Raw genomic sequence first — 20,711 nt, 5'->3', positions numbered from 1 at the left:
GAAGACAGAAGATTTGCAAGATTTTGGTAGGTTAAATGTTTTATATTTCAATCAATGTTTTTCTTAGTCAGAATCTTAAATTTAAAAACTTTCAATATGATATGCTCTATATTCAGCTTCCCAGGTGGGTATCTTAAAATTCCAGTTTCCAGGCCTGGAAAAGACATAGAAATTATAAAAAATGATTTAGGGGCGGTTTCCCAGACAGGGTTTATACTAATCACAGACTAAAATGCATGTTTGAGATGCCTTAATTTGAAAACGTCAATCTTAAAATATCCGTGCCATTATTTTGTCTCAAGATGCACATCAGTATTGTTTATTGTAATGTATGTTAGTAAAAATGACTTAAATGTCCTAATATAACTAAGGCCTAGTACTGGATTAATCTAAACCCTGTCTTAGTACAGTTATTGAAATTCACACACCACTATAAAAAAGTTATAGCAGTTCATTCATTGATTGGTTAAACCCCAATAAATGTCATTTTTAAATGTAATCAATCACCCTATATACGTTACCCAAATCCCAAAGTTGTGTTTGGAGACAGACTCTCGTATTTAGCCCACATGTCCACATTTAAAATCATTATATGTCCAAAGAGAGGGAACAAATTAAAAAGAAGACACATCCACTTGTAGCTCTTCTCATCTTCTTTCTCTCGCTATGTGCTCAGACCTCAACACTTTAATTTTGTATTCAACAGCTCCAAGAATGGGAAAATCAGAGAGCCAAATGGATATCATGGAGAAAACCACTAAACCGAGAAAGCATCGCTGGACCGTCGTTGAGATTGGATTGTCTATTATTGTTCTTCTGCTGAGCTGCGCTCTGGCTGGACTTATAGTGCTTTACACTTCAGCACTGAGAGGTGAGCAAAAATCATCTTTTCCCATTGCAAACCAGAAATATTTTGATTAAATGAACACATGTACACATGATATAAATAACTACATGGGTTACAGACATATAGATGTATATATATGCTCATATCAACTCTTTTCTGGGAGTAGACCTTTAAAGAAATCTTTATCCTTTATGTTTCAGAGCGTTTTAACAGAAATGGATCTTCGAAAGGTACAGTATGATGTCAAGTTGTTTATAAATATTAGAGTTTGATGATTTTGTAACAAATTTTAGCCACAAGGTACATAAAGCAAAAGGGACGAACCCAGCCCATTGGGTTGTAATTTAACCTATGCTGGGTTGTATCAGCCCATTGTTGGGTCAAATGTAAACATTTGAGGGTTAATTTAAAGAAAAACACCACCGGTTTTCAATATTTTGCTATGTTCTTGCCTCAACTTAGATGAATGAGTGCATACCTGTCTTTTGTCAATGCGTGCACTTTTAATCTTTGTACAGGGCCTCGCGAATGTGTCAGCATTTAGCCCAGCCCCATTCATTCCCACGGTTCCAAAAAAAAAAAGGTTTATTTTGTGCCCCCATACTTACTCGTGTAACTATTCATGTAACAGTCCTCAAATAGGGAAAACATGGAAGTGTTTGGTGGCTTCTAAATTCATCCCTGTTGGGAGCCATAAGAATGAATGGGGCTAGGCTAAATGCTAATACATTCACGAGGCGCTGTAGAAAGATTAAAAGTGCACGGATTGAAAAAAGATAGGTATGTATTAATTTGTCTAAGTTGAGGTAAGAACATAGTAAAATATTGAAAAACTGTGGTATTTTCCTTTAACCCAACGGCTGGGCTCGTCCCTTTTTGACCCAATGCATCCTTTAGTGTAGTTTTTAAATTGTCTCCATAGTTTCAGGGTTTCTCTTTTCTCATGCCTGATGTTTGGTTGATAAGAGAAAGATTTTAAATCTTCTTCTTGAACTAACGTTACGTTCAAGAATCTTAATAAAATAACAAATATCCATCTATGCATAAATGCATCTTTAAAAGTATACATATGATCAGATATTTAGTCGGAGCATTAAGCTTTGGCTTCAGGATGGCCAGTTTAGGGAATGTGTCACATGGTATCCCACCTCCTTTTAGACAGACATTAACCTTACATTTGTGTTATTTATCTCGTCACAGGGCTCGAATATCGATCAAATACTGACAGTAATGTCTGTACAACACCAGAGTGTGTCACTGCAGGTAAGAGCACATTTATATAGAAATGTCTTATTTTAGAGATGAAACGGTTGCTGGGCTCATGTCCTCATTTTAATCTTTGAAACAGCTGCCCGACTGCTCCAGAACATGGACCCCAGTGTGGAACCATGCCAGAACTTCTATCAGTACGCCTGTGGAGGTTGGATCGAGCGTCATGTCATTCCTGAGACGAGCTCACATCACAGCGTCTTTAATATCCTAAGAGATGAGCTGGAGATCGTACTCAAAGGTTCGTTATATCAGACTGATGCAGCACAGAGCAAATGTTATAAATCAAAGATGGCACAAGACTAAATGAAGTTATCAGAATTTGTTTCTAATGGTTTTACTACAATTATTAAGAAATAGATAATTTGGTTTAAGAGCATTTGATTTGAGTTTATATTGAAATCTCTGATTTTCAGGAGTTCTTGAGATGGACAGTAAGAATGACAGAGAAGCCTTCAAGAAAGCCAAAACACTCTATAACTCCTGCATGAATGAGAGTGAGTACTGCAGCACACGTGCACACACACACACACACATTCACATGGTTGGATTATTGCATTATTTACTACTGATCAATCAATTGACAATGTACTGTCACGTTGATTCGGTTGCATTTTTAATGCTTCATTGGAGAAATGTGCTGCAATTTTGAACCAATTCACACTGATCCATCAAACACCAACACACTTATTCACGCTGATCCAACAAACACCAACAAACTAATTCAAACTGATCCAACAAACACCAACAAACTAATTTACATTGATTTAACAAATACCAACAAACTCATTCACACTGATCCAACAAACACCAACACAATCATTCACACTGAACCAACAAACACCAACAAACTAATTCAACAAACACCAACAAATTATTTCACACTTACTCAACAAACAACAAATTAATTCACACTGATCCAACAAACACCAACAAACTAATTCATGCTGATCCAACAAACACCAACACAATCATTCACACTGAACCAACAAACACCAACAAATTAATTCACTTTGATTCAACAAACACCAACAAACTAATTCACACTGATCCAACAAACAGCAACACAACAATTCACACTGATCCAACAAACACCAACAAAATAATTCAACAAACACCAACAAATTAATTCACACTGATTCAACAAACAACAAATTAATTCACACTGATCCAACAAACACCAACAAACTAATTCATGCTGATCCAACAAACACCAACAAACTAATTCACATTGATTCAACAAACACCAACAAACTAATTCACACTGATTCAACAAACACCAAAGCACTATTTTGCATTGATTCAACAAATACCAACACACTAATTCACATTGATTCAACAAACACCAACAAACTAATTCACACTGATTCAACAAACACCAAAGCACTAATTCACGCTGATCCAACAAACACTAACACACTAACTCACACTGATTCAACAAATACCAACAAACTAATTTGCATTGATTCAACAAACACCAACACAATAATTCACACTGATCCAACAAACACCAACAAACTAATTCAACAAAGACCAACAAACTCACTAATTCACCATGATCAGACAAACACACTAATTCACACTGATTCAACAAACACCAACACATTAATTTATGCTGATCAAACAAACACCAAGACACTAATTCACACTAATTCAACAAACACCAAAAACTAATTCACACAATCCAACAAACACCACCAAACTAATTCACACTGATTCAACAAACACCAACAAACTAATTTACACAGTTTCAACAAGCACCAACAGACACATTCACACTGATTCAACAAACACCAACAAATGAATTCGCACTGATTCAACAAACACCAACAAACTAATTCACGCTGATCCAATAAACACCAACAAACTAATTCGCATTGATCCAACAAACTAATTCACACTGATTTAACAAACACTAACAAACACACTAATTCACCTTGATAAGACAAACACACTAATTCACACTGATTCAACAAACACCAACACATTAATTTATGCTGATCAAACAAACACCAAGACACTAATTCACACTAATTCAACAAACACCAAAAACTAATTCACACCAATCCAACAAACACCAACAAACTAATTCACACCGATTCAACAAACACCAACAAACTAATTTACAAAGATTCAACAAACACCAACAAACTAATTCTAACTGATCCAACATACACCAACACACTAACTCACCCTGATCCAACAAACACCAACACACTAATTCACACTGATTCAACAAACACCAAAAAACTAATTCACACTGATTCAACAAACACCAACAAACTAATTTACACTGATTCAACAAACACCAGCAAACTAATTCACACTGATTCAACAAACACCAAGACATTCATTCATCTTAATCTAATCAACATAAACAAACTAATTCACCTTAATTCAACAAATACCAACATACTTATTCACCCTGATCCAACCAACACCAACAAACATATTTATTCTAATTTAGAATGTTGATTGGGATTTGTAAAATCTGTGTGAATTAGCTTTTAAAAGATGATCATTTTAAATTTTACTTCAAATTAAATAATGCAATTTAATTCAATACAGATTGTAATGCTGTGAACCATCTTGAAGTAGGTGGATGTAGTTTAAGGACTGAAACCGTATTAAACATTCCTTTTAAGGCCTATTAAGGATAAACCAGGACGAATATTTCTGAGGCCATGAACCGCTTTATAACAATCAGGCATGTTCTATTTTTGGATTGTTATCTGTCTCTCTGCCGCCCCCTGTAGTTTTGATTGAACAGCGGGACTCGCAGCCTCTTCTCAGGCTCATCGACAGTATCGGCGACTGGCCCGTGGCCTCTGAGGTCTGGAACGACACATCAGGTACTGCAGATAGCAGCAGTCGTCTCTAATTCACTCTCACAGAGAATGGCAGCGTCTTAAGCTTATCTAAATGGGATAAATACAATCGCTCCAGCCGTGCTGTCACTGGAGGTCGATAAGGAGCTAGACTGATAGAAAGACCCAGTAGTTTCAGAGAGCAATGACCGCCCTGCTCATCTGTTATATGTGAAGAGAGATAGAGCCATACAGAGGAAAGGAGAATAAGACGACTGCCACCCTGAGAAAATACAACAGAAGATCTTTGCTAGATTTGAGTTTACAAATGCAGATTTTAAAGGGATAGTTCATCTGAAAAATGTCATAATTTACTGCATCCTCAAGTTGTTACAAACCTTTATACATTTCTTTTTTCTGCTAAAAACAAAGGAAGATATTTTGAGCAATATTTGTAAGCAAACAGAGCACCATTAGTGGTTTGTCCTTATATGGAAGTCAATGGTGCCCCTGCTTGATTACAAATATCTTCATATAAGAAATGTATACAGGTTCGGAACAACATGAGGGCGAGTAAATGATGACACAATTTTTATTTTTGGGTGAACTATTCCTAAATAAAATATTTTGCCTACACCCATGATTACCTCATCTATCCTGAAAGATGTGTACGCATGTATGTTTTAACAGAGGAATCTTGGAGTTTGGAGGACACATTGGCTCTTCTGAATGCTCAGTACAATAAGAAGGCTGTGCTGGAGATGTTTGTGTGGACGGACGATCGTGACTCCAGTCGCTATATTATACATGTATGATTCACTCTTACAAAATATATCACGGTAATACTGTTTATTTTAGGACGTCTACCGGAATATAGTTGTTTTTTGGACATGTATCATGACTTCTGGATATGTATTGCTATCTGGAGCATGTGCAACCATTTTGCATGAGCACTATAAATAACAAACAGCACTCCAATCATATAGACACTCTCAAAATCATAATAAATCCACATTGTTCTGCTTTCATAGGTTGACCAGCCAGTTTTTTTAGGAATGCCTTCAAGAGATTATTACCTCACTGATGGAAATTACAAGAAGGTACTTTGAGTCTTTTTCTTCTCTTGTTTTTTGCTTTGGTTATAATTACATGAATCAATGACTCCCCTGTTGTTTGTCTCTGTGGGCAGGTGCGCAAGGCCTACCTGGAGTTCATGGTTTCCATGGCGAGGATAGCACGAGAAGACAGGAACCTGACCCAGGATGAAGAGCGTGTGTGGGAAGACATGACTCAAGTGCTGGAGCTGGAGACGGACATCGCTAATGTGAGTTATAGATATGATAAAGCTAATTACTTTTTAAAACAGAACAAAAAGGAAGTTACGTCGCAAATTCGTGTCACTGGTTAAGCCAAAGTGGTTAAGCTGGTTAAGCAAAAAAACCCTCTTCTATGTTATTCACCTCTTCTAGCTACAACCTCTAGTACTTATTGTAAACATGGCTTTGTAAACTGCACTTAGCAATGTGAAAATGCACTTTCTTATTTGTGAGTCACTTTGGCAAAATATTTGGCCAGATTATAATTATGTTTAATAGTGGTGATGAAATTGCACATTTCATCTATATATGAATGAGAAACAATTACAATTCAGTATGCAAATAAAAGCAGACCAATAGCAACCTGCAAAATGTTAAAGGTTGCTTACAACGTAAATAGGACATCCAAGATTGATATTAATTAACAAAGTTAAAGGGACAGTTCACCCCAAAATTTTATTCTGTCATCATTTTCTCATCCTCATGTTGTTTAAAATCTGTATGAATTACTTTTTTCTGACGAACCAAAAAGTAGATTTTTTTGATAAACAGCTAATTGTAACCATTGACTTCCATAGTAGGAAAACAAATTCAGTGGGTACCGTCCACTGTGTGCTTACCATCATTTATCAAAAAAATATCTTCTTCATCATTTATCACTATACTTCCATAATATTTGTTTTCCTACTCTGGGAGTCAATGGTTACACTCTGCTGTGTGCTAAACATCCTTTATCAAAATATCTTCTTTTGTGTTCATCAGAAAAAAAATGTATACAGATTTTGGGCGTGCACACCAAAGCTTTTAACGCAGCTGAAAATGCTAGGCGGACGCCGACTGCCAGCTTTTTTCATCTGACTGACAGCTTTTTTTAGCTGAGCGGTTTGGTTGCTGTGATACTTCTGCTTTGTTTATCAGTCGGTGTATGATTCAACGGTTGGTTGTTGTGATGTTTATCCCACCCCTCTTTTACTGTGATTGGATGGCCATGTGAGAACTCGCATTGATGAGCTGAGCTTTTCACATAAAGCTGAATTTTTTTCAACTCTTGGCGCTCAGCATTGAGTGCGGAAAAACCGCAGAGCGCCGGCTTTCAGCCCGTAAAAAAAGCCAGCTGCTGGCTATTTTGAAAAACTCATGGCTTCCATTGGAAACAATTAAACACATACGCCGACTGCGGGCGTAAAAGCTTTGGTGTGCACACCGCCTTTGAACAAAATGAGGATGAGAAAATGATGACAGAATTCCAATTTTTGGGTGAACTGTCAATTCAACAAAGTTTAAGTACATTAAACATATAAAAAAACAAGAATTTCAATGTAATGCGCTGAAGTTGACATGATTCATATTGAATTTTGCCATGGACAGGCTACCTCACCCGCAGAGGAACGCAATGACATCACTGTGCTATACAACAAAATGACTCTCATAGAGCTGCAGCAAACCTTCAACCTCAATGTAAGTGTTTCAATTTAATAGAAATACTGAAATGAGTGTATATCAATCTGTGAACTCTTGGCTGTTTTGATGACATTGTTTAAACATTGAAGAAACTGTTGCCAGTAAATAACATACATTTAAATCTACATTACTGGCAAACACCTGCATAACTACAGCAAATGTTTTACAGTGTAAACTGAACTCTTAAATTTGATTGGTTGATAGAAATGTTGTTCGTAAAGAACCCAAGATTGCATTCAGCTTCTATTGATATAACTTTGAATGAATTTGCAGGGATTTAATTGGACACGCTTCATCCAAGGTATAATGTCTAGCGTTTCGATTACGGTGCAACCGGATGAACCCATTGTTGTGTACTGTTCACCATACCTGGAAAAGCTCAGTGAAGTTCTGTCCAAACACAGCCGCAGGTGAGTCTGTAACACAAAAACTTTAAAATGATTGTAAACTTACAGTACATTCAAACTATATATTTTATTTGTATGTGTGATCTCTGGAAATCAAACCCTTGCGCTGATAATGCAATGCTCTACCAACTGAGCTACAGAAATACATAATAATAATAATAATAATAATGAATAATTTTCATAGTTATTGCCTATGAGCAGCTATATGGGTGATTCTCACGAAACCATTGAAACACCACGGCACTAATGATTTTAGCTTTAAAATGTGTAATATAGTAACATTAAAAAGCATCAGAATTAACACAATACTGTGTTCTACCTTGCACAATGTGTGATTTCAACATAAGAATTTATAATTGGAAATTTTATCTCATTTTCTGCTGAAATTCTCATTACCCCAATGTGTAGGGCTGTGTTTGAACATGCGTTATGTTGTAATTTAATCAAATTAACACAAAAATATTAAGAAAAAAAATAAATGGATGTTTTGCTAGACTACTTTAGATGACAGAAAAAATATTTACTGAATATTCATGTATAATAATAATGAAGAAAAATTAGGAAAATTATGTGTCCATGCCTGATGTTCTCATCCTCCGCAACACTTTTTGAGAACAGTTTAAGCACACATACAGAATTTTAATAAAGTTTGATTTTGAGTGACCAAGCACATGGACCAGTTACTTCAAGATGGCTACCAGGTAAGATCATTTTTTTACAGTTAATTTGAAATAGTGTCTTGTCAGAATGCTTACACGACATTTTGATTATCATTACCGCAACAGATGCTTATTAAATGTTAATTTAATTAATAGAAGCATAATACTTTGATTTTAAATGCATGTGCAGAATCTCCAAATTATGTTCTTTCAGGTTTGTCATGTCATTTTGAAAATATGTCAGTGTTGATGTTTTCTGACTGTTGCGGTAATGAGTTTTTAGGACTAATTTTTTAAATTATGTTACAAAAAGTGTTAAATGATAAATAAAAGTTTTTAAATTAATGTTCCCATTTACTCCAGACTTTGTTTTTCAATGTCTGGTGGGAAAAAAAGTAAATTTAAGCAATTTTTACATTTTCATGCTTGACATGTTTAAAAACCAAGTTTTCGTGAGAATCACCCACATAAACAGTTACAGTACAGTACCATGTAGCACTGTATAACTGAAGTAGTTGACGATGCACGATTTTACCAATAATTCAAAGGACCGGAGTCAATTATTCCACTTATACTATGGTTACCACAGACATTGCTCTGGTGGTTATTTGACAGATCAGGTGCACGTTTACCATATTTTCCGGACTATAAGTCGAATCAGTCAAAAATGCGGCATGAAGACAAAAAACATAAAAGTTGCACTGGACTAAGTCGCATTTATTTAGAAAATGATTTCACAAAATCCAAGCCCAAGAACAGACATTTAATTTGGAAAGGCAAGTTATTTAACTAAACAATAACACACAGAACAGCAGGCTGAATAGGTGTCCGTACATGTTAAAGTAACATTAACAATTATTTACAAGATACTAAATAGCATACAGAACATACCTGAGAGGCTAAATAGGCAAAATTAACATGATAAGCCAAATCAAGTTCAAAAAGGTCCTGAAGTCATTCCGCATCACTGAATTCATTGAATTACATAAATACAGGAGCAGGATAGAGCGGACTCTCGCGGCTGTAGATGGTAATGGTTTCTCTTGGTTCATATGAAATAATTTTGACGTACAAGGTTGTGATGGGGACGAGACGGCCTATGCCGAGTCCGAGACAAGACCGAGTCTTTAAAGGGTCGAGACTTGGTTTTCAAATACAGTCAAGTCCGAGTCTTTGAGGAAGCAAGTCTGAGTCGAGACCGAGTCCTTTAGGAGTCGAGACCGAGTCGAGACCAAGACCATAAAACCGTGTCAGTTTTCATTTTCATGATTTAATATCACCCCAGATAATAATTAACAGTTAGGCCTAAGCTAGATTGTGAATTGTTTAGAGGAGCAGTCTTAATATGGACTATGATTTTACTATCATTAAAAAAAATCCCTACCACATGCATCATCTTCTGCCTATATTTCTAGAGATAAATAAACGTCTCGGCCGTATCTTTGCATTGCACCATGGGATGTAATTTTCAAGTAATGCCCGTCAACATTGCATTTTATTATTATGTGTTTTTTTATATGAACATAAAAAAATGCGTTGGTCTCGAGGACTCGGTCTGAAATTACAAGTCCTTCTCCTCCCACTGTGGTCCGAGACCGAGTCTTTGAAGGAACAAGTCCGAGGCGAGTCAGAGAAAGCAGAAATCAGTCTCGAGACCGGACTCGAGTACTACATCACTAGTATAAGGCGCACCTGCCCTGACTATAAGTTGCTGGAGCAGCCAAACTATGAAAAAAAGTGCAACAATACGGTTTCTTAAAAAGAATGCATACCTGTGGAACGTCTCTCAACCAATCAGAATAAACCATTTAACCATTAAACAGTTATTACAATACAGTACTGTCATTTACAGTCAGATTGTATGTTGTGTATATGTGATGACCGCAGGACTCTACAGAACTATCTGGGTTGGATGCTCATCATGGACAGGGTCAGCAGCCTCAGCCGGCGCTTCAAAGATGTCAGAGCACATTACAGAAAGGTCAGTTACACTAAAAAAGACCAACAGGAGGAGAGCTCATGTGGCATTTAACTCTATCCATTCATATCACCTGGTAAAGGAGATCAGATACATACTGCTTTCATCCATATTTTGTACTGTTTACATGCTTGTACAAATCACTTTTGGCATACATTGTTTTTTTTTTTTACAAAATAGTAACATGTTTTTTGCTTGAACTCTGGGCCCAGTTGTTCAAAAAGTTTAATTTGGATGTAAATACTTTCTCATAAAAACAGATAAAGTATTTAAAAGCAAAATAAACATTTGTTCTAACTAAACAGTTTTGTATAGCACAACTGACGATTTGATCCGGATCAGAATCTGGATTTTGTTATCTAGTCCAAATTCAGATTCCTTTAAATACAATCCAATTTGATAGCCGAAATCCAATCAGATCACTTTTGAACCACTGGGCCTTGGATTACCCTTTAAATCCAATTCTAAATATTTAGTTACTATACCAAGAAACATAAAAAAGACAAGACAAACGTTCACAATGGACATGAGCTCTGATAGATGTAATATTGCATTGTGTGTGTGTGTGTGTGTGTGTGTGTGTGTGTGTGTGTTATCTCAGGTTTTGCATGGTACAACAGTAGAAGAGGCGAGATGGAGAGATTGTGTCCGGTACGTCCAAGGTAACATGGAGAATGCTGTCGGGGCGCTATATGTTCAGGAAACCTTCTCTGGAAACAGTAAACGTATGGTAAGAACACCAGCCTGATCCTTAAAAACAAACCACCTACGAGGAAAATCCTCTTCTCTTATGATCACTGATAATATGATGAGTGACTGTCCAATAAATCTTCCCTATGAATTATGTATTATAAGTTTTTATACAAAGCCACATACAGTACAGAGTTGTAAGGGGACTAGGTCTGCAAAATTCTGGGAAATTTCCATGGAAATTACACGGGAATATATGGGAATTGTGGCACATGGATGAAGACGAGTCAGATGTTGAAGAAGCTAATGTTTGTATGTGATGCAGTATGTAAAAATTACCAAAATTTTACTAATAATTTTCCAATTTGGAATATTTCCAAAATTCCTGAGCTTTGCAACCCTAAAGGGGACAATGGTAACTCCTGTAACCACCATCTTTAACCACTATGCTACAGTGGTCATTGGGTAGCTATGGTTATTTTAGTCCTGTGTGTTTGAAATGTGTGTGTTGATCAGGTGGGCGATCTGATCAGAAAGATTCAAGAAGCTTATGTGGAGACCCTGGAGGAGTTAAGCTGGATGGATGAACAGTCCAAAGAAAAGGCCAGAGAGAAGGTCAGATGTTTGCAGTGGCTGCACCTTCTGAGATTAAGCATTTATAGCAGTAGTTAAGCACCTATCTAAAGATAAACATTGCAAATGAATGAATAATAGACGTGTTTTATTTTAGTTTCTGGGTGATTCTCACGAAAACTTGGTTTTAAAAATGTCAAGCATGAAAATGTAAAAATTGCTTAAATTTACTTTTTTTCCCACCAGACATTGAAAAACAAAGTCTGGAGTAAATGGGAACATTCATTTAAAAACGTTTACTTATCATTTAACACTTTTGTAACATAATTTAAAAAATTAGTCCTAAAAAATCTCATTACCGCAACAGTCAGAAAACATCAACACTGACATATTTTCAAAATGACATGACAAACCTAAAAGAACATAATTCGGAGATTCTGCACATGCATTTAAAATCAAAGTATTATGTTTCTATTAATTAAATTAACATTTAATAAGCATCTGTTGCGGTAATGATAATCAAAATGTCGTGTAAGCATTCTGACAAGACAATATTTCAAATTAACTGTAAAAAATGATCTTACCTGGTAGCCATCTTGAAGTAACTGGTCCATGTGCTTGGTCACTCAAAATCAAACTTTATAAAAATTCTGTATGTGTGCTTAAACTGTTCTCAAAAAGTGTTGCGGAGGATGAGAACATCAGGCATGGACACATCATTTTCCTAATTTTTCTTCATTATTATTATACATGAATATTCAGTAAATATTTTTTCTGTCATCTAAAGTAGTCTAGCAAAACATCCATTTATTTTTTTTCTTAATATTTTTGTGTTAATTTGATTAAATTACAACATAACGCATGTTCAAACACAGCCGGACACATTGCGGTAATGAGAATTTCAGCAGAAAATGAGAGAAAATTTCCAATGATAAATTCTTATGTTGAAATCACACATTGTGCAAGGTAGAAAACAGTATTGTGTTAATTCTGATGCTTTTTAATGTTACTATATTACACATTTTAAAGCTAAAATCATTAGTGCCGTGGTGTTTCAATGGTTTCGTAAGAATCACCCTTCTATTGTCTAGTGGGCAAGATCTAATCGTTGTGCTTGTTTTACTGATCTTTTTTAGTAACTTGCATAAATAAATTATTAATTGGCACATATTGTACATTTTTACAAGATTTAATATAAGTCTCAGGTGTGCCTAGGATGTCTCTGTGAAGTTTCAGCTAAAAATACCCCATAGATCATTTGTTATAGCATATAAAAATGTCTTATTTGGGTGGGAGCAAAAAAAGCGCTGTTTTCATGTGTCTATCAAGGGTAACACTTACTTGAAGGGGTGTTCATAAGACTGACACGACACCTTTATAATCATAACATGACACATGCTATGACAGTTGTCATAACAAAAGCATCTTGAACAATGTCATCTTTGCATTAAATATGACGTCATGAAAGTCTCATGCACGCCCCTTCAAGTAAAGTTTTACCGTACCTTTAAATGCAAATGAACTCCCTTACCAACAAACAGTGAGCGCTTTGGGTTTAAAATAGATCTGATTCTTGTGAAAACAATCTGAGACAAAAGTATCTTTAGCCGCATTAGCGCTAAAATGTGCAAACAAACACATTTAGAAAAGTTTTTCGTCAAAATAAACAGTGGCCATGGGCGGGGCTTTATCAGTGTGATGTCACATTAACAAGAGAATCTAAACAGCATGTCTAATAAGACCGCTTTTGTTTAACAGGGGTTAATAACAGAGTGTGGTGGATTTGTCATTGGGGTGGTTGTGTTCACACACATTTATGACCAAACACCTTTTAAAAGTGGATTTTGCATAAAATGTGCCCTTTAAATGAATTCATTGTGTAAACAGCTCTGTAGCACTTTATTTTTACCACTAAATTTCAGTTAGAATGCATCATTTTTTTTTGCACTAAAAACAGTCATTATTTATTTTTATTACCTTTTTTTACTCTCCACGCTGCAGGTGTTTATGGAGGATATAAATATATGACAGCTGTGTTGATATTTCAGGCCATGGCGATATCAGAACAGATTGGTTATCCTGATCACATCCTTGAGGAGGAAAACAAAAAGCTGGATGAGGAATACAGACATGTATGCAGCTCACTATCACCTTTAACACAACTATTATTTAAACCAACATTTCTCATTCATAGAAATATAAGAATGACAAGAGTAACTATAATACTTTTTAATAAATCTATTAAATGCATCTCTCTCACACATCTGAATTTCAGTCAGGAGAATTACTTTGAAAATATTCTGGAAAATTTGGCAGTATCTGCACAAAAAGTTCATAAGAAGCTGAGAGAGCCTGTGGATCCCCACATGTATGAAACCACCAAATATCAGCTATAAAACAATGAATGTCATTTCCCCAATCCGTCAGTATGGCTCATGTCATTTCTTACTTTCAATATCTTTAGGTGGATTATTGGTGCCGCTGTGGTCAATGCTTTTTATTCACACAACAGAAACCAGATTGGTAAGTTCACACTCACAGAATGTTAAATAACACTGCCTTCATTTTATTAAAAAAACATTGAACTGTAGACATTTTAGTCCAAAATATATGACTAAAAACATGCAATCATATTCCTTTCATTGAAACATATTAAAGTATTTTTTTTAAAAGCCCTTGAAGCCAATTTGCACATATAAGATTAAGGTCTGAACTTACTATAAGCATTATTTTTAGAGGATTTAAAACATATTTCCTATAGAATTATTTACATTTTTTAGATTATAATTATAAAAAATTATCATTACCGCAACATGATATTACATTAAATATATACATTTACAAACTCATGTTTCGGTAATGAGAACTTAAAAGTTGTCTAGGTACTATGACAAACAAAATTTCAACTTTTTTCGGAAGAGAAAAATAAGAACTGCTTACCTGGTAGCCATCTTGAGTGTCACAGTCAATTATGTCCCGTCCAACAATTTTTTTGAAAATGTTAGTTCCTTGAGGTCTTAAACAATGATTGAAAATTGTTGCGGAGGATGAGAAAAATTTTCTTGGACACATTTATATTCCTTATTATTGTCTCTACATTTACCAATGATCACCAAATACCACATGTTTTTTACTGTAAATGTTTATAGTATAACATGCACTGAAGCTTTTTATTTTTATTTTTTTAATTATAAATATTTCCATGTCAAAGAACCCAAATCCAGGCATGGAGACGTTGCGGTAATGACAATTTTCCATTTAAATGTGGAAAAAAACAACAAAATTGGTTTGTATGATGTCATTTAAAATCATGTGCAAAATAGTACATGAAGAGATGTTTGTAACTGTATGCTTCATATTTTGATACTCTTACTTTGCATTTACTTTTTTATCTAAATGTTTCATGACACCTCATAAGTCTAATCACCCATTATTGCAAATTAATACTAGCTAGTTCAGAACTAAACCAGCATGCACTAGCCTAAACAAGGAAGAAAAGTACAGCACAACCTCCAAACATCGTTCTTCTGTTGAAGTATTTTTTCTGGTCATATTAAGAGTTCCTGATAGAAATGCTTTCTCAGCCCATTGCCATAATGCCTCTTATGCCCATTGTGCATTTTTCTTATAGATAAAACAAAGCTAGTTTCAGGCTCCAGTGGCCACAAAGCTTGCGCTTCCAGATATTCCAGGGCTTCAGGCTCGGAACGCCGCTATTCAGCCCGGTTTAATACATAGATTACAAAAGCAGGGTGATTATGCAGATTTTCAGCGGGAGAAATTTCCACATAATTACTCTTAGATTGCACATTTTAATGCTCTCGGACAATCTAGGAAACGCTTTGCGCCGAATTGCTGTTTGTGAGACGAGAGGCAGCTGCACGGCGAACGACTCGATGGGATTGTGAAGTATAGCTGCAGGACAGACCGGGGATAGCTGTGAAGTTTGTGTCACAGTAATGTGGGCTTTACTGTCCAGTATACACCATTATTATCGTTTTACTGGGTGTTTCTTCAACTGCGAGCAGTTTTGACCCTGTGGAGTTTGAGACAATAAATGCCTTTTCAGTTTATTGCTAGTTTTGTGTGAAGGATTGAATACAATTCTTTATGTCTATTTCTTTTTAGATATTTAGATAATAGTACAAAGGTTAACCTGTCTGTTAAGTGCATTAACCCATTTTACGGTCTAGGTTAAGACCCAATAAAATCTGGCTATGAGTATCCCACTTCTAGCCAATATAAACTTGAATTTGGTTACATGTCGTTTTTGAACAAAACTTGTGAGATACACCATCATGTAAGCAAAGTCAACAGTAGCTGCGTTTCCATTACCCAGATGGAAATTGAAGTGTAAACATTGGCCGTATTTTCAATTCGCAATGTCAATTTGTGCAATGTAGAAGGTAATGGAAACGCAGCTATTGATTACAAGCTGTTTGGTTTCATTTATTTATTTTTGGGCTATGGTTAGACGTCTACTAAATTTTCACTGACAGCCCAAATGTAGTTGTTTTAGCCTAGACATCTGGGCTGTGCTATTAGACGTCTTTAAAACTCAAAATTGCTTGCTGAGAAGTGTCTATAAAAAGCACTGAAAATAAAGGAAATAAAACTTAACCAATCTAGTGTAAACCAACTTAACCAATCTAGTGTAAGTTTTGAAAGCAACATCCCTATTATGATTAAATTAGTGCTGGGCAAAGATTAATCGCGATTAATCGCATACAAAATCAAAGTGATTTTTTTAATAAAAATAAAAATAAATATTTATACACATGTAAATCTTTCTTAAATACATACATGAATGTGTGTGTATTTATATATACATAATAATTACACACAGAAAACACTCCAGCCAAAAATCACTTTTATTTTGTATGCGATTAATCGTGATTAATCTTTGCCTAGCATTAGATTAAATGAATTTTCTCATCTGATTCAATCATTGTATGTTTCTCTGTTTCACAGTGTTTCCCGCTGGTATCTTACAGCCGCCATTTTTTAGCGAGAAACAGCTACAGGCTTTGAACTTTGGTGGTATCGGGATGGTTATAGGACACGAAATCACTCATGGATTTGATGACCACGGTAATGCACATCTTAACTGATGGATTGTACCAATTATCAGTTAGTTTCGGATGAATAAACCATTTGTATTCCTTGATGATCTCATTTATGTGTGATATATTAAATTCTGTGCTTGTAAATATCACTGATAAATTGCTTTTCATTGCACCACCAAACCAGCACACCACAAAGCTTGTCTATTTGAAATATGGCTCGGATGGTAAAATCCAAATTATACTTGCAGGCCGAAACTTCGACAAAGACGGGAACATGAACAACTGGTGGAGTAACTACTCTGCCGAACACTTTGAAGAGCAATCTAAATGCATGGTGGAACAGTACGGAAAATTCAACTGGAAACTCGCAGGAGGCCAGAATGTAAGTTAAATACGATTAAAAAATATTGGAGCTCAGATGCAAAAGCCGCTAAACGCCACCTTTGTCAGAAATGAGATGAAGAAATTGACCAAATGCCCTCAGCATGTTTTTTCGTTCCTCAAATAATTTCACTTCACATCCGCTTAAAGGGACACACCGTTCATTTTCCAGCTCCTCTACAGTTTGATTTTTACCATTTTGGAATCCATTCAGCCGATCTCCAGGTCTGGCAGTACCACTTTAGCATAGCTTAGCATAATCCATTGAATCTGATTAGACCATTAGCATCGCGTGTACTAATGTTGCGTTCACACCAGCCGCGGTAGAGGCGTCAAGCGCGGGTGATTTCAATTCTAAGTCAATGTGAAGACGCGTTAACGTAAGTCTGGTGGTCTCGAGGCAAGAATGAGGCGTTAAGTGCGGCGCGGTAGACGTGTTTCCGAATCATTCGCGCATCTGGTTCGCACCAATGGCGCAAATTGAGCATTGCGGCAGCAAACGCACAAGCTTTAGCAGAAAAACAAGCTGCGTTAACCAATCAGGAGCTTGCTCTAGTACGTGACGTGATTACAGGAAGTGAGCGGAGTCACAGAAGCCCCTCCCATGATGGGAATTTCCGTGTGAATGTCTTGACTAGAATTTCATGCGCAGCTTTCACGCGCGAATGAAGCTAGTAAACTCAAACTGTTCAAGCAGCAAACTAGGCGCGGTACACACGAATATGTCGCCTCAAACGTGGCTGGTGTGAACCCACGGTAAGACCAACAGAAATTTTAAAGTTGTGATTTTCTAGGCAGATATGTCTAGGAACTATACTCTCATTCTGGCGTAATAATCAAGGACTTTGCTACCGTACCATGGCTACAGCAGGCAGTGCCCAAAAATAGTCCCCAGCTATTGAAAGTTACCAAGGGGACTATTTTCATCCACTTTCAACCACATTCAGAGGTAATTGAAAACACTTTCGTCCAGATTGCTTTTGTGGTGTTAACATGCATGTGGTCGAGCAGCCACATAAGACCACCTACTCTCTGCCTATTTTATCTAATGAGAAGTCCCAAGCACAATGTTTTACATTGTTTCTTACTTCTAGCGCAAACACAAGGTGTATCTTTAGGCTTTCATTGATAAAACTAAAGCAGCTTCAATTAGTTTCATTTTGCGAGCGTGTGAAATTTGCGCAAGCTTATTTTATCAAATATCAAAGAATGCTCTCACATATACATGTACAAAACATTACTGTTTCAGGCTTACTAACAACACAAGCATTGGACCTAATATTAGTTTGCGTCAATTTAAGCCCGTCATTTCTCCCGCTCGCATTTAAACGACAGCAGAGAGACCCAAAATGTCCACAGACCATCCTCTCAAAGTAATTAGGACAAAAGTGGTCGAAAGTGGGCTAAGGGACGGATTTAAATACCAGGTGTTAACATGAATGTGTCTCTCTCGCCCACTTGTGATCCGATCGACAAAAATGCTTCTTAATATAAGGTGTACACTGCAAAAAAAATTTTAAGAAAAACATTTCTTAGTATTTTTGTCTTGTTTTCAGTAAAAATATCTAAAAATTCTTAAATTAAGATGCTTTTTCTTGAAGAGCAAAATGACCCAAGAAAATAAGTCTAGTTTTTAGTAATTTTGTGCATAAAACAAGCAAAAAAAAAATCTGCCAATGTAAGCTATTTTTTCTTGAATTTTCTTGAATTTAGTGTTTAAGAAAAATTTTCAAGATTTTTTGCTTACCCCATTGGCAGATTTTTTTGCTTGTTTTATGCACAAAATCAAATTTGATATATTTTTTTAAAAACTAGACTTATTTTCTTGGGTCGTTCTGCTCATCAAGAAAAAGCATCTTAATTTAAGAATTATTAGATATTTTTACTGAAAACAAGACAAAAATACTAAGATTTTTTTTCTTGAAAATCATTTTTTGCAGTGTAAACAGCCTATAAGTACATGCAAGATAAATGTGAAACGATTGTGGACCCCCTTGTGAGGACCTGAATACAACTCAAATGTGGCAGCCACATGCATCACAGTGCCCCCTAATGCATGGTTCAGTTTCTTTCTTTATATACCGTATTTTGAATTCTGACTTTCATCATTTGCAATGTTTCTAGTTGCATCTTTAATTTTTTTGCTTTAGTAACATATAAGCAAAAATGTTTTTCAACAATGTTTATATTTGTTACATTGATGTTTTTGCAGGTAAGCGGCATCACAACATTAGGAGAAAATATTGCAGACAATGGTGGAGTTCGTCAGGCATATAAGGTTTGAAACATCAAGACTCATTTTATTTACTGTATATAAATGCATATGTAGGGTTGGGCGGTATATTGAGTTTTGGTAATATATCAGTATTATTCCCCAGCGGGGTTCGGGATGAGACAATATTGCCTGCCTTTATATCAGTATGGTCTAAAGTGATTATCATTTGCAACAGAAGCTTTGCCAGAAATGTACACTGAGGTCAGACGTAAGCTTTCCAACCATATATTTTGAAACCGAGAGGAAAACCCTGTCTTTGAATTTAATTCTCATCATATTGTGACATCTCACATGAGGCACTGACTTGCATGTAAACAGTTATTTCACTTCGTAGAAAATACAGAGATATGTATTTTGGTCAGTGTCATCTACCCCTAGATGCATTTTTTTATTAGTTATTTGTATGATGGACAGACAAAGCTTAGCTATATTTTTGATTCTTAAGCCTTAAGAACCATTTAGAACACCTTAGCAACCACAAAGCAAGACCCTGGCAACCACCTACTGTACATGAAGCATCCAACTAGTAAACATCACATATACCATGTCTAACTCTGTGTTTGTGATATAAGGCGTATATGAAGTGGGTGGAGAGAGAAGGCGAGGAGCCCCGCCTGCCCGGATTAGACATGGATCATAAACAGCTCTTCTTTCTAAACTTTGCCCAGGTATGTGACCATGAATCAGACTTGACGATGCCCGTGCAAGGTGATTCCGGTCAGACCGCCCGCATCAAATTAAAGTGACATTATATTAAAGGTACAGGAGATGCTTAACCTTCTGAAAATAAATGACTACAGGCTCTCTAATGTAATCTCTGAAGCATGAAATTTCATGATTGAATCCCACGCTATCCAATGAGCGGAGTTTGGATTGCAAATTATTAACTTTAAAAAGTAATTTCTGGAGGTTTATAGACCTATATTAGCAAAGTGTCAAACAATCAAACAAAAATCTGAATTTATATCGGATTTGACCTATC

General features: G+C 35.9%; 1 protein-coding gene across 3 annotated transcripts in view; it reads left to right on the top strand.

Annotated features, from left to right (window-relative positions):
- The window catches only part of mmel1 (membrane metallo-endopeptidase-like 1), a 38,739-nt gene that overhangs the window by 12,908 nt on the left and 5,120 nt on the right, over positions 1-20,711 (top strand). For all 3 annotated transcript variants that reach the window (XM_055183851.2, XM_055183849.2, XM_055183850.2), the window contains 21 exons: positions 707-871; positions 1,048-1,077; positions 2,048-2,110; positions 2,196-2,357; positions 2,533-2,613; positions 4,873-4,968; positions 5,614-5,732; positions 5,955-6,023; positions 6,113-6,247; positions 7,608-7,697; positions 7,974-8,110; positions 10,654-10,747; positions 11,346-11,474; positions 11,951-12,049; positions 14,056-14,139; positions 14,272-14,375; positions 14,472-14,530; positions 16,979-17,098; positions 17,322-17,455; positions 19,667-19,732; positions 20,302-20,397. In XM_055183851.2, coding sequence (XP_055039826.2) covers positions 715-871; positions 1,048-1,077; positions 2,048-2,110; positions 2,196-2,357; positions 2,533-2,613; positions 4,873-4,968; positions 5,614-5,732; positions 5,955-6,023; positions 6,113-6,247; positions 7,608-7,697; positions 7,974-8,110; positions 10,654-10,747; positions 11,346-11,474; positions 11,951-12,049; positions 14,056-14,139; positions 14,272-14,375; positions 14,472-14,530; positions 16,979-17,098; positions 17,322-17,455; positions 19,667-19,732; positions 20,302-20,397 — 2,124 coding nt within the window. In that variant the 5' untranslated portion in view covers positions 707-714. The remainder of the gene's footprint in view (positions 1-706; positions 872-1,047; positions 1,078-2,047; positions 2,111-2,195; positions 2,358-2,532; positions 2,614-4,872; positions 4,969-5,613; positions 5,733-5,954; positions 6,024-6,112; positions 6,248-7,607; positions 7,698-7,973; positions 8,111-10,653; positions 10,748-11,345; positions 11,475-11,950; positions 12,050-14,055; positions 14,140-14,271; positions 14,376-14,471; positions 14,531-16,978; positions 17,099-17,321; positions 17,456-19,666; positions 19,733-20,301; positions 20,398-20,711) is intronic.

The sequence above is a fragment of the Misgurnus anguillicaudatus genome, chromosome 14 (assembly GCF_027580225.2).
Source record: "Misgurnus anguillicaudatus chromosome 14, ASM2758022v2, whole genome shotgun sequence".
In the NCBI taxonomy this organism is placed as follows: domain Eukaryota; kingdom Metazoa; phylum Chordata; class Actinopteri; order Cypriniformes; family Cobitidae; genus Misgurnus; species Misgurnus anguillicaudatus.
This window is presented reverse-complemented; position numbering and strand designations above follow the sequence as displayed.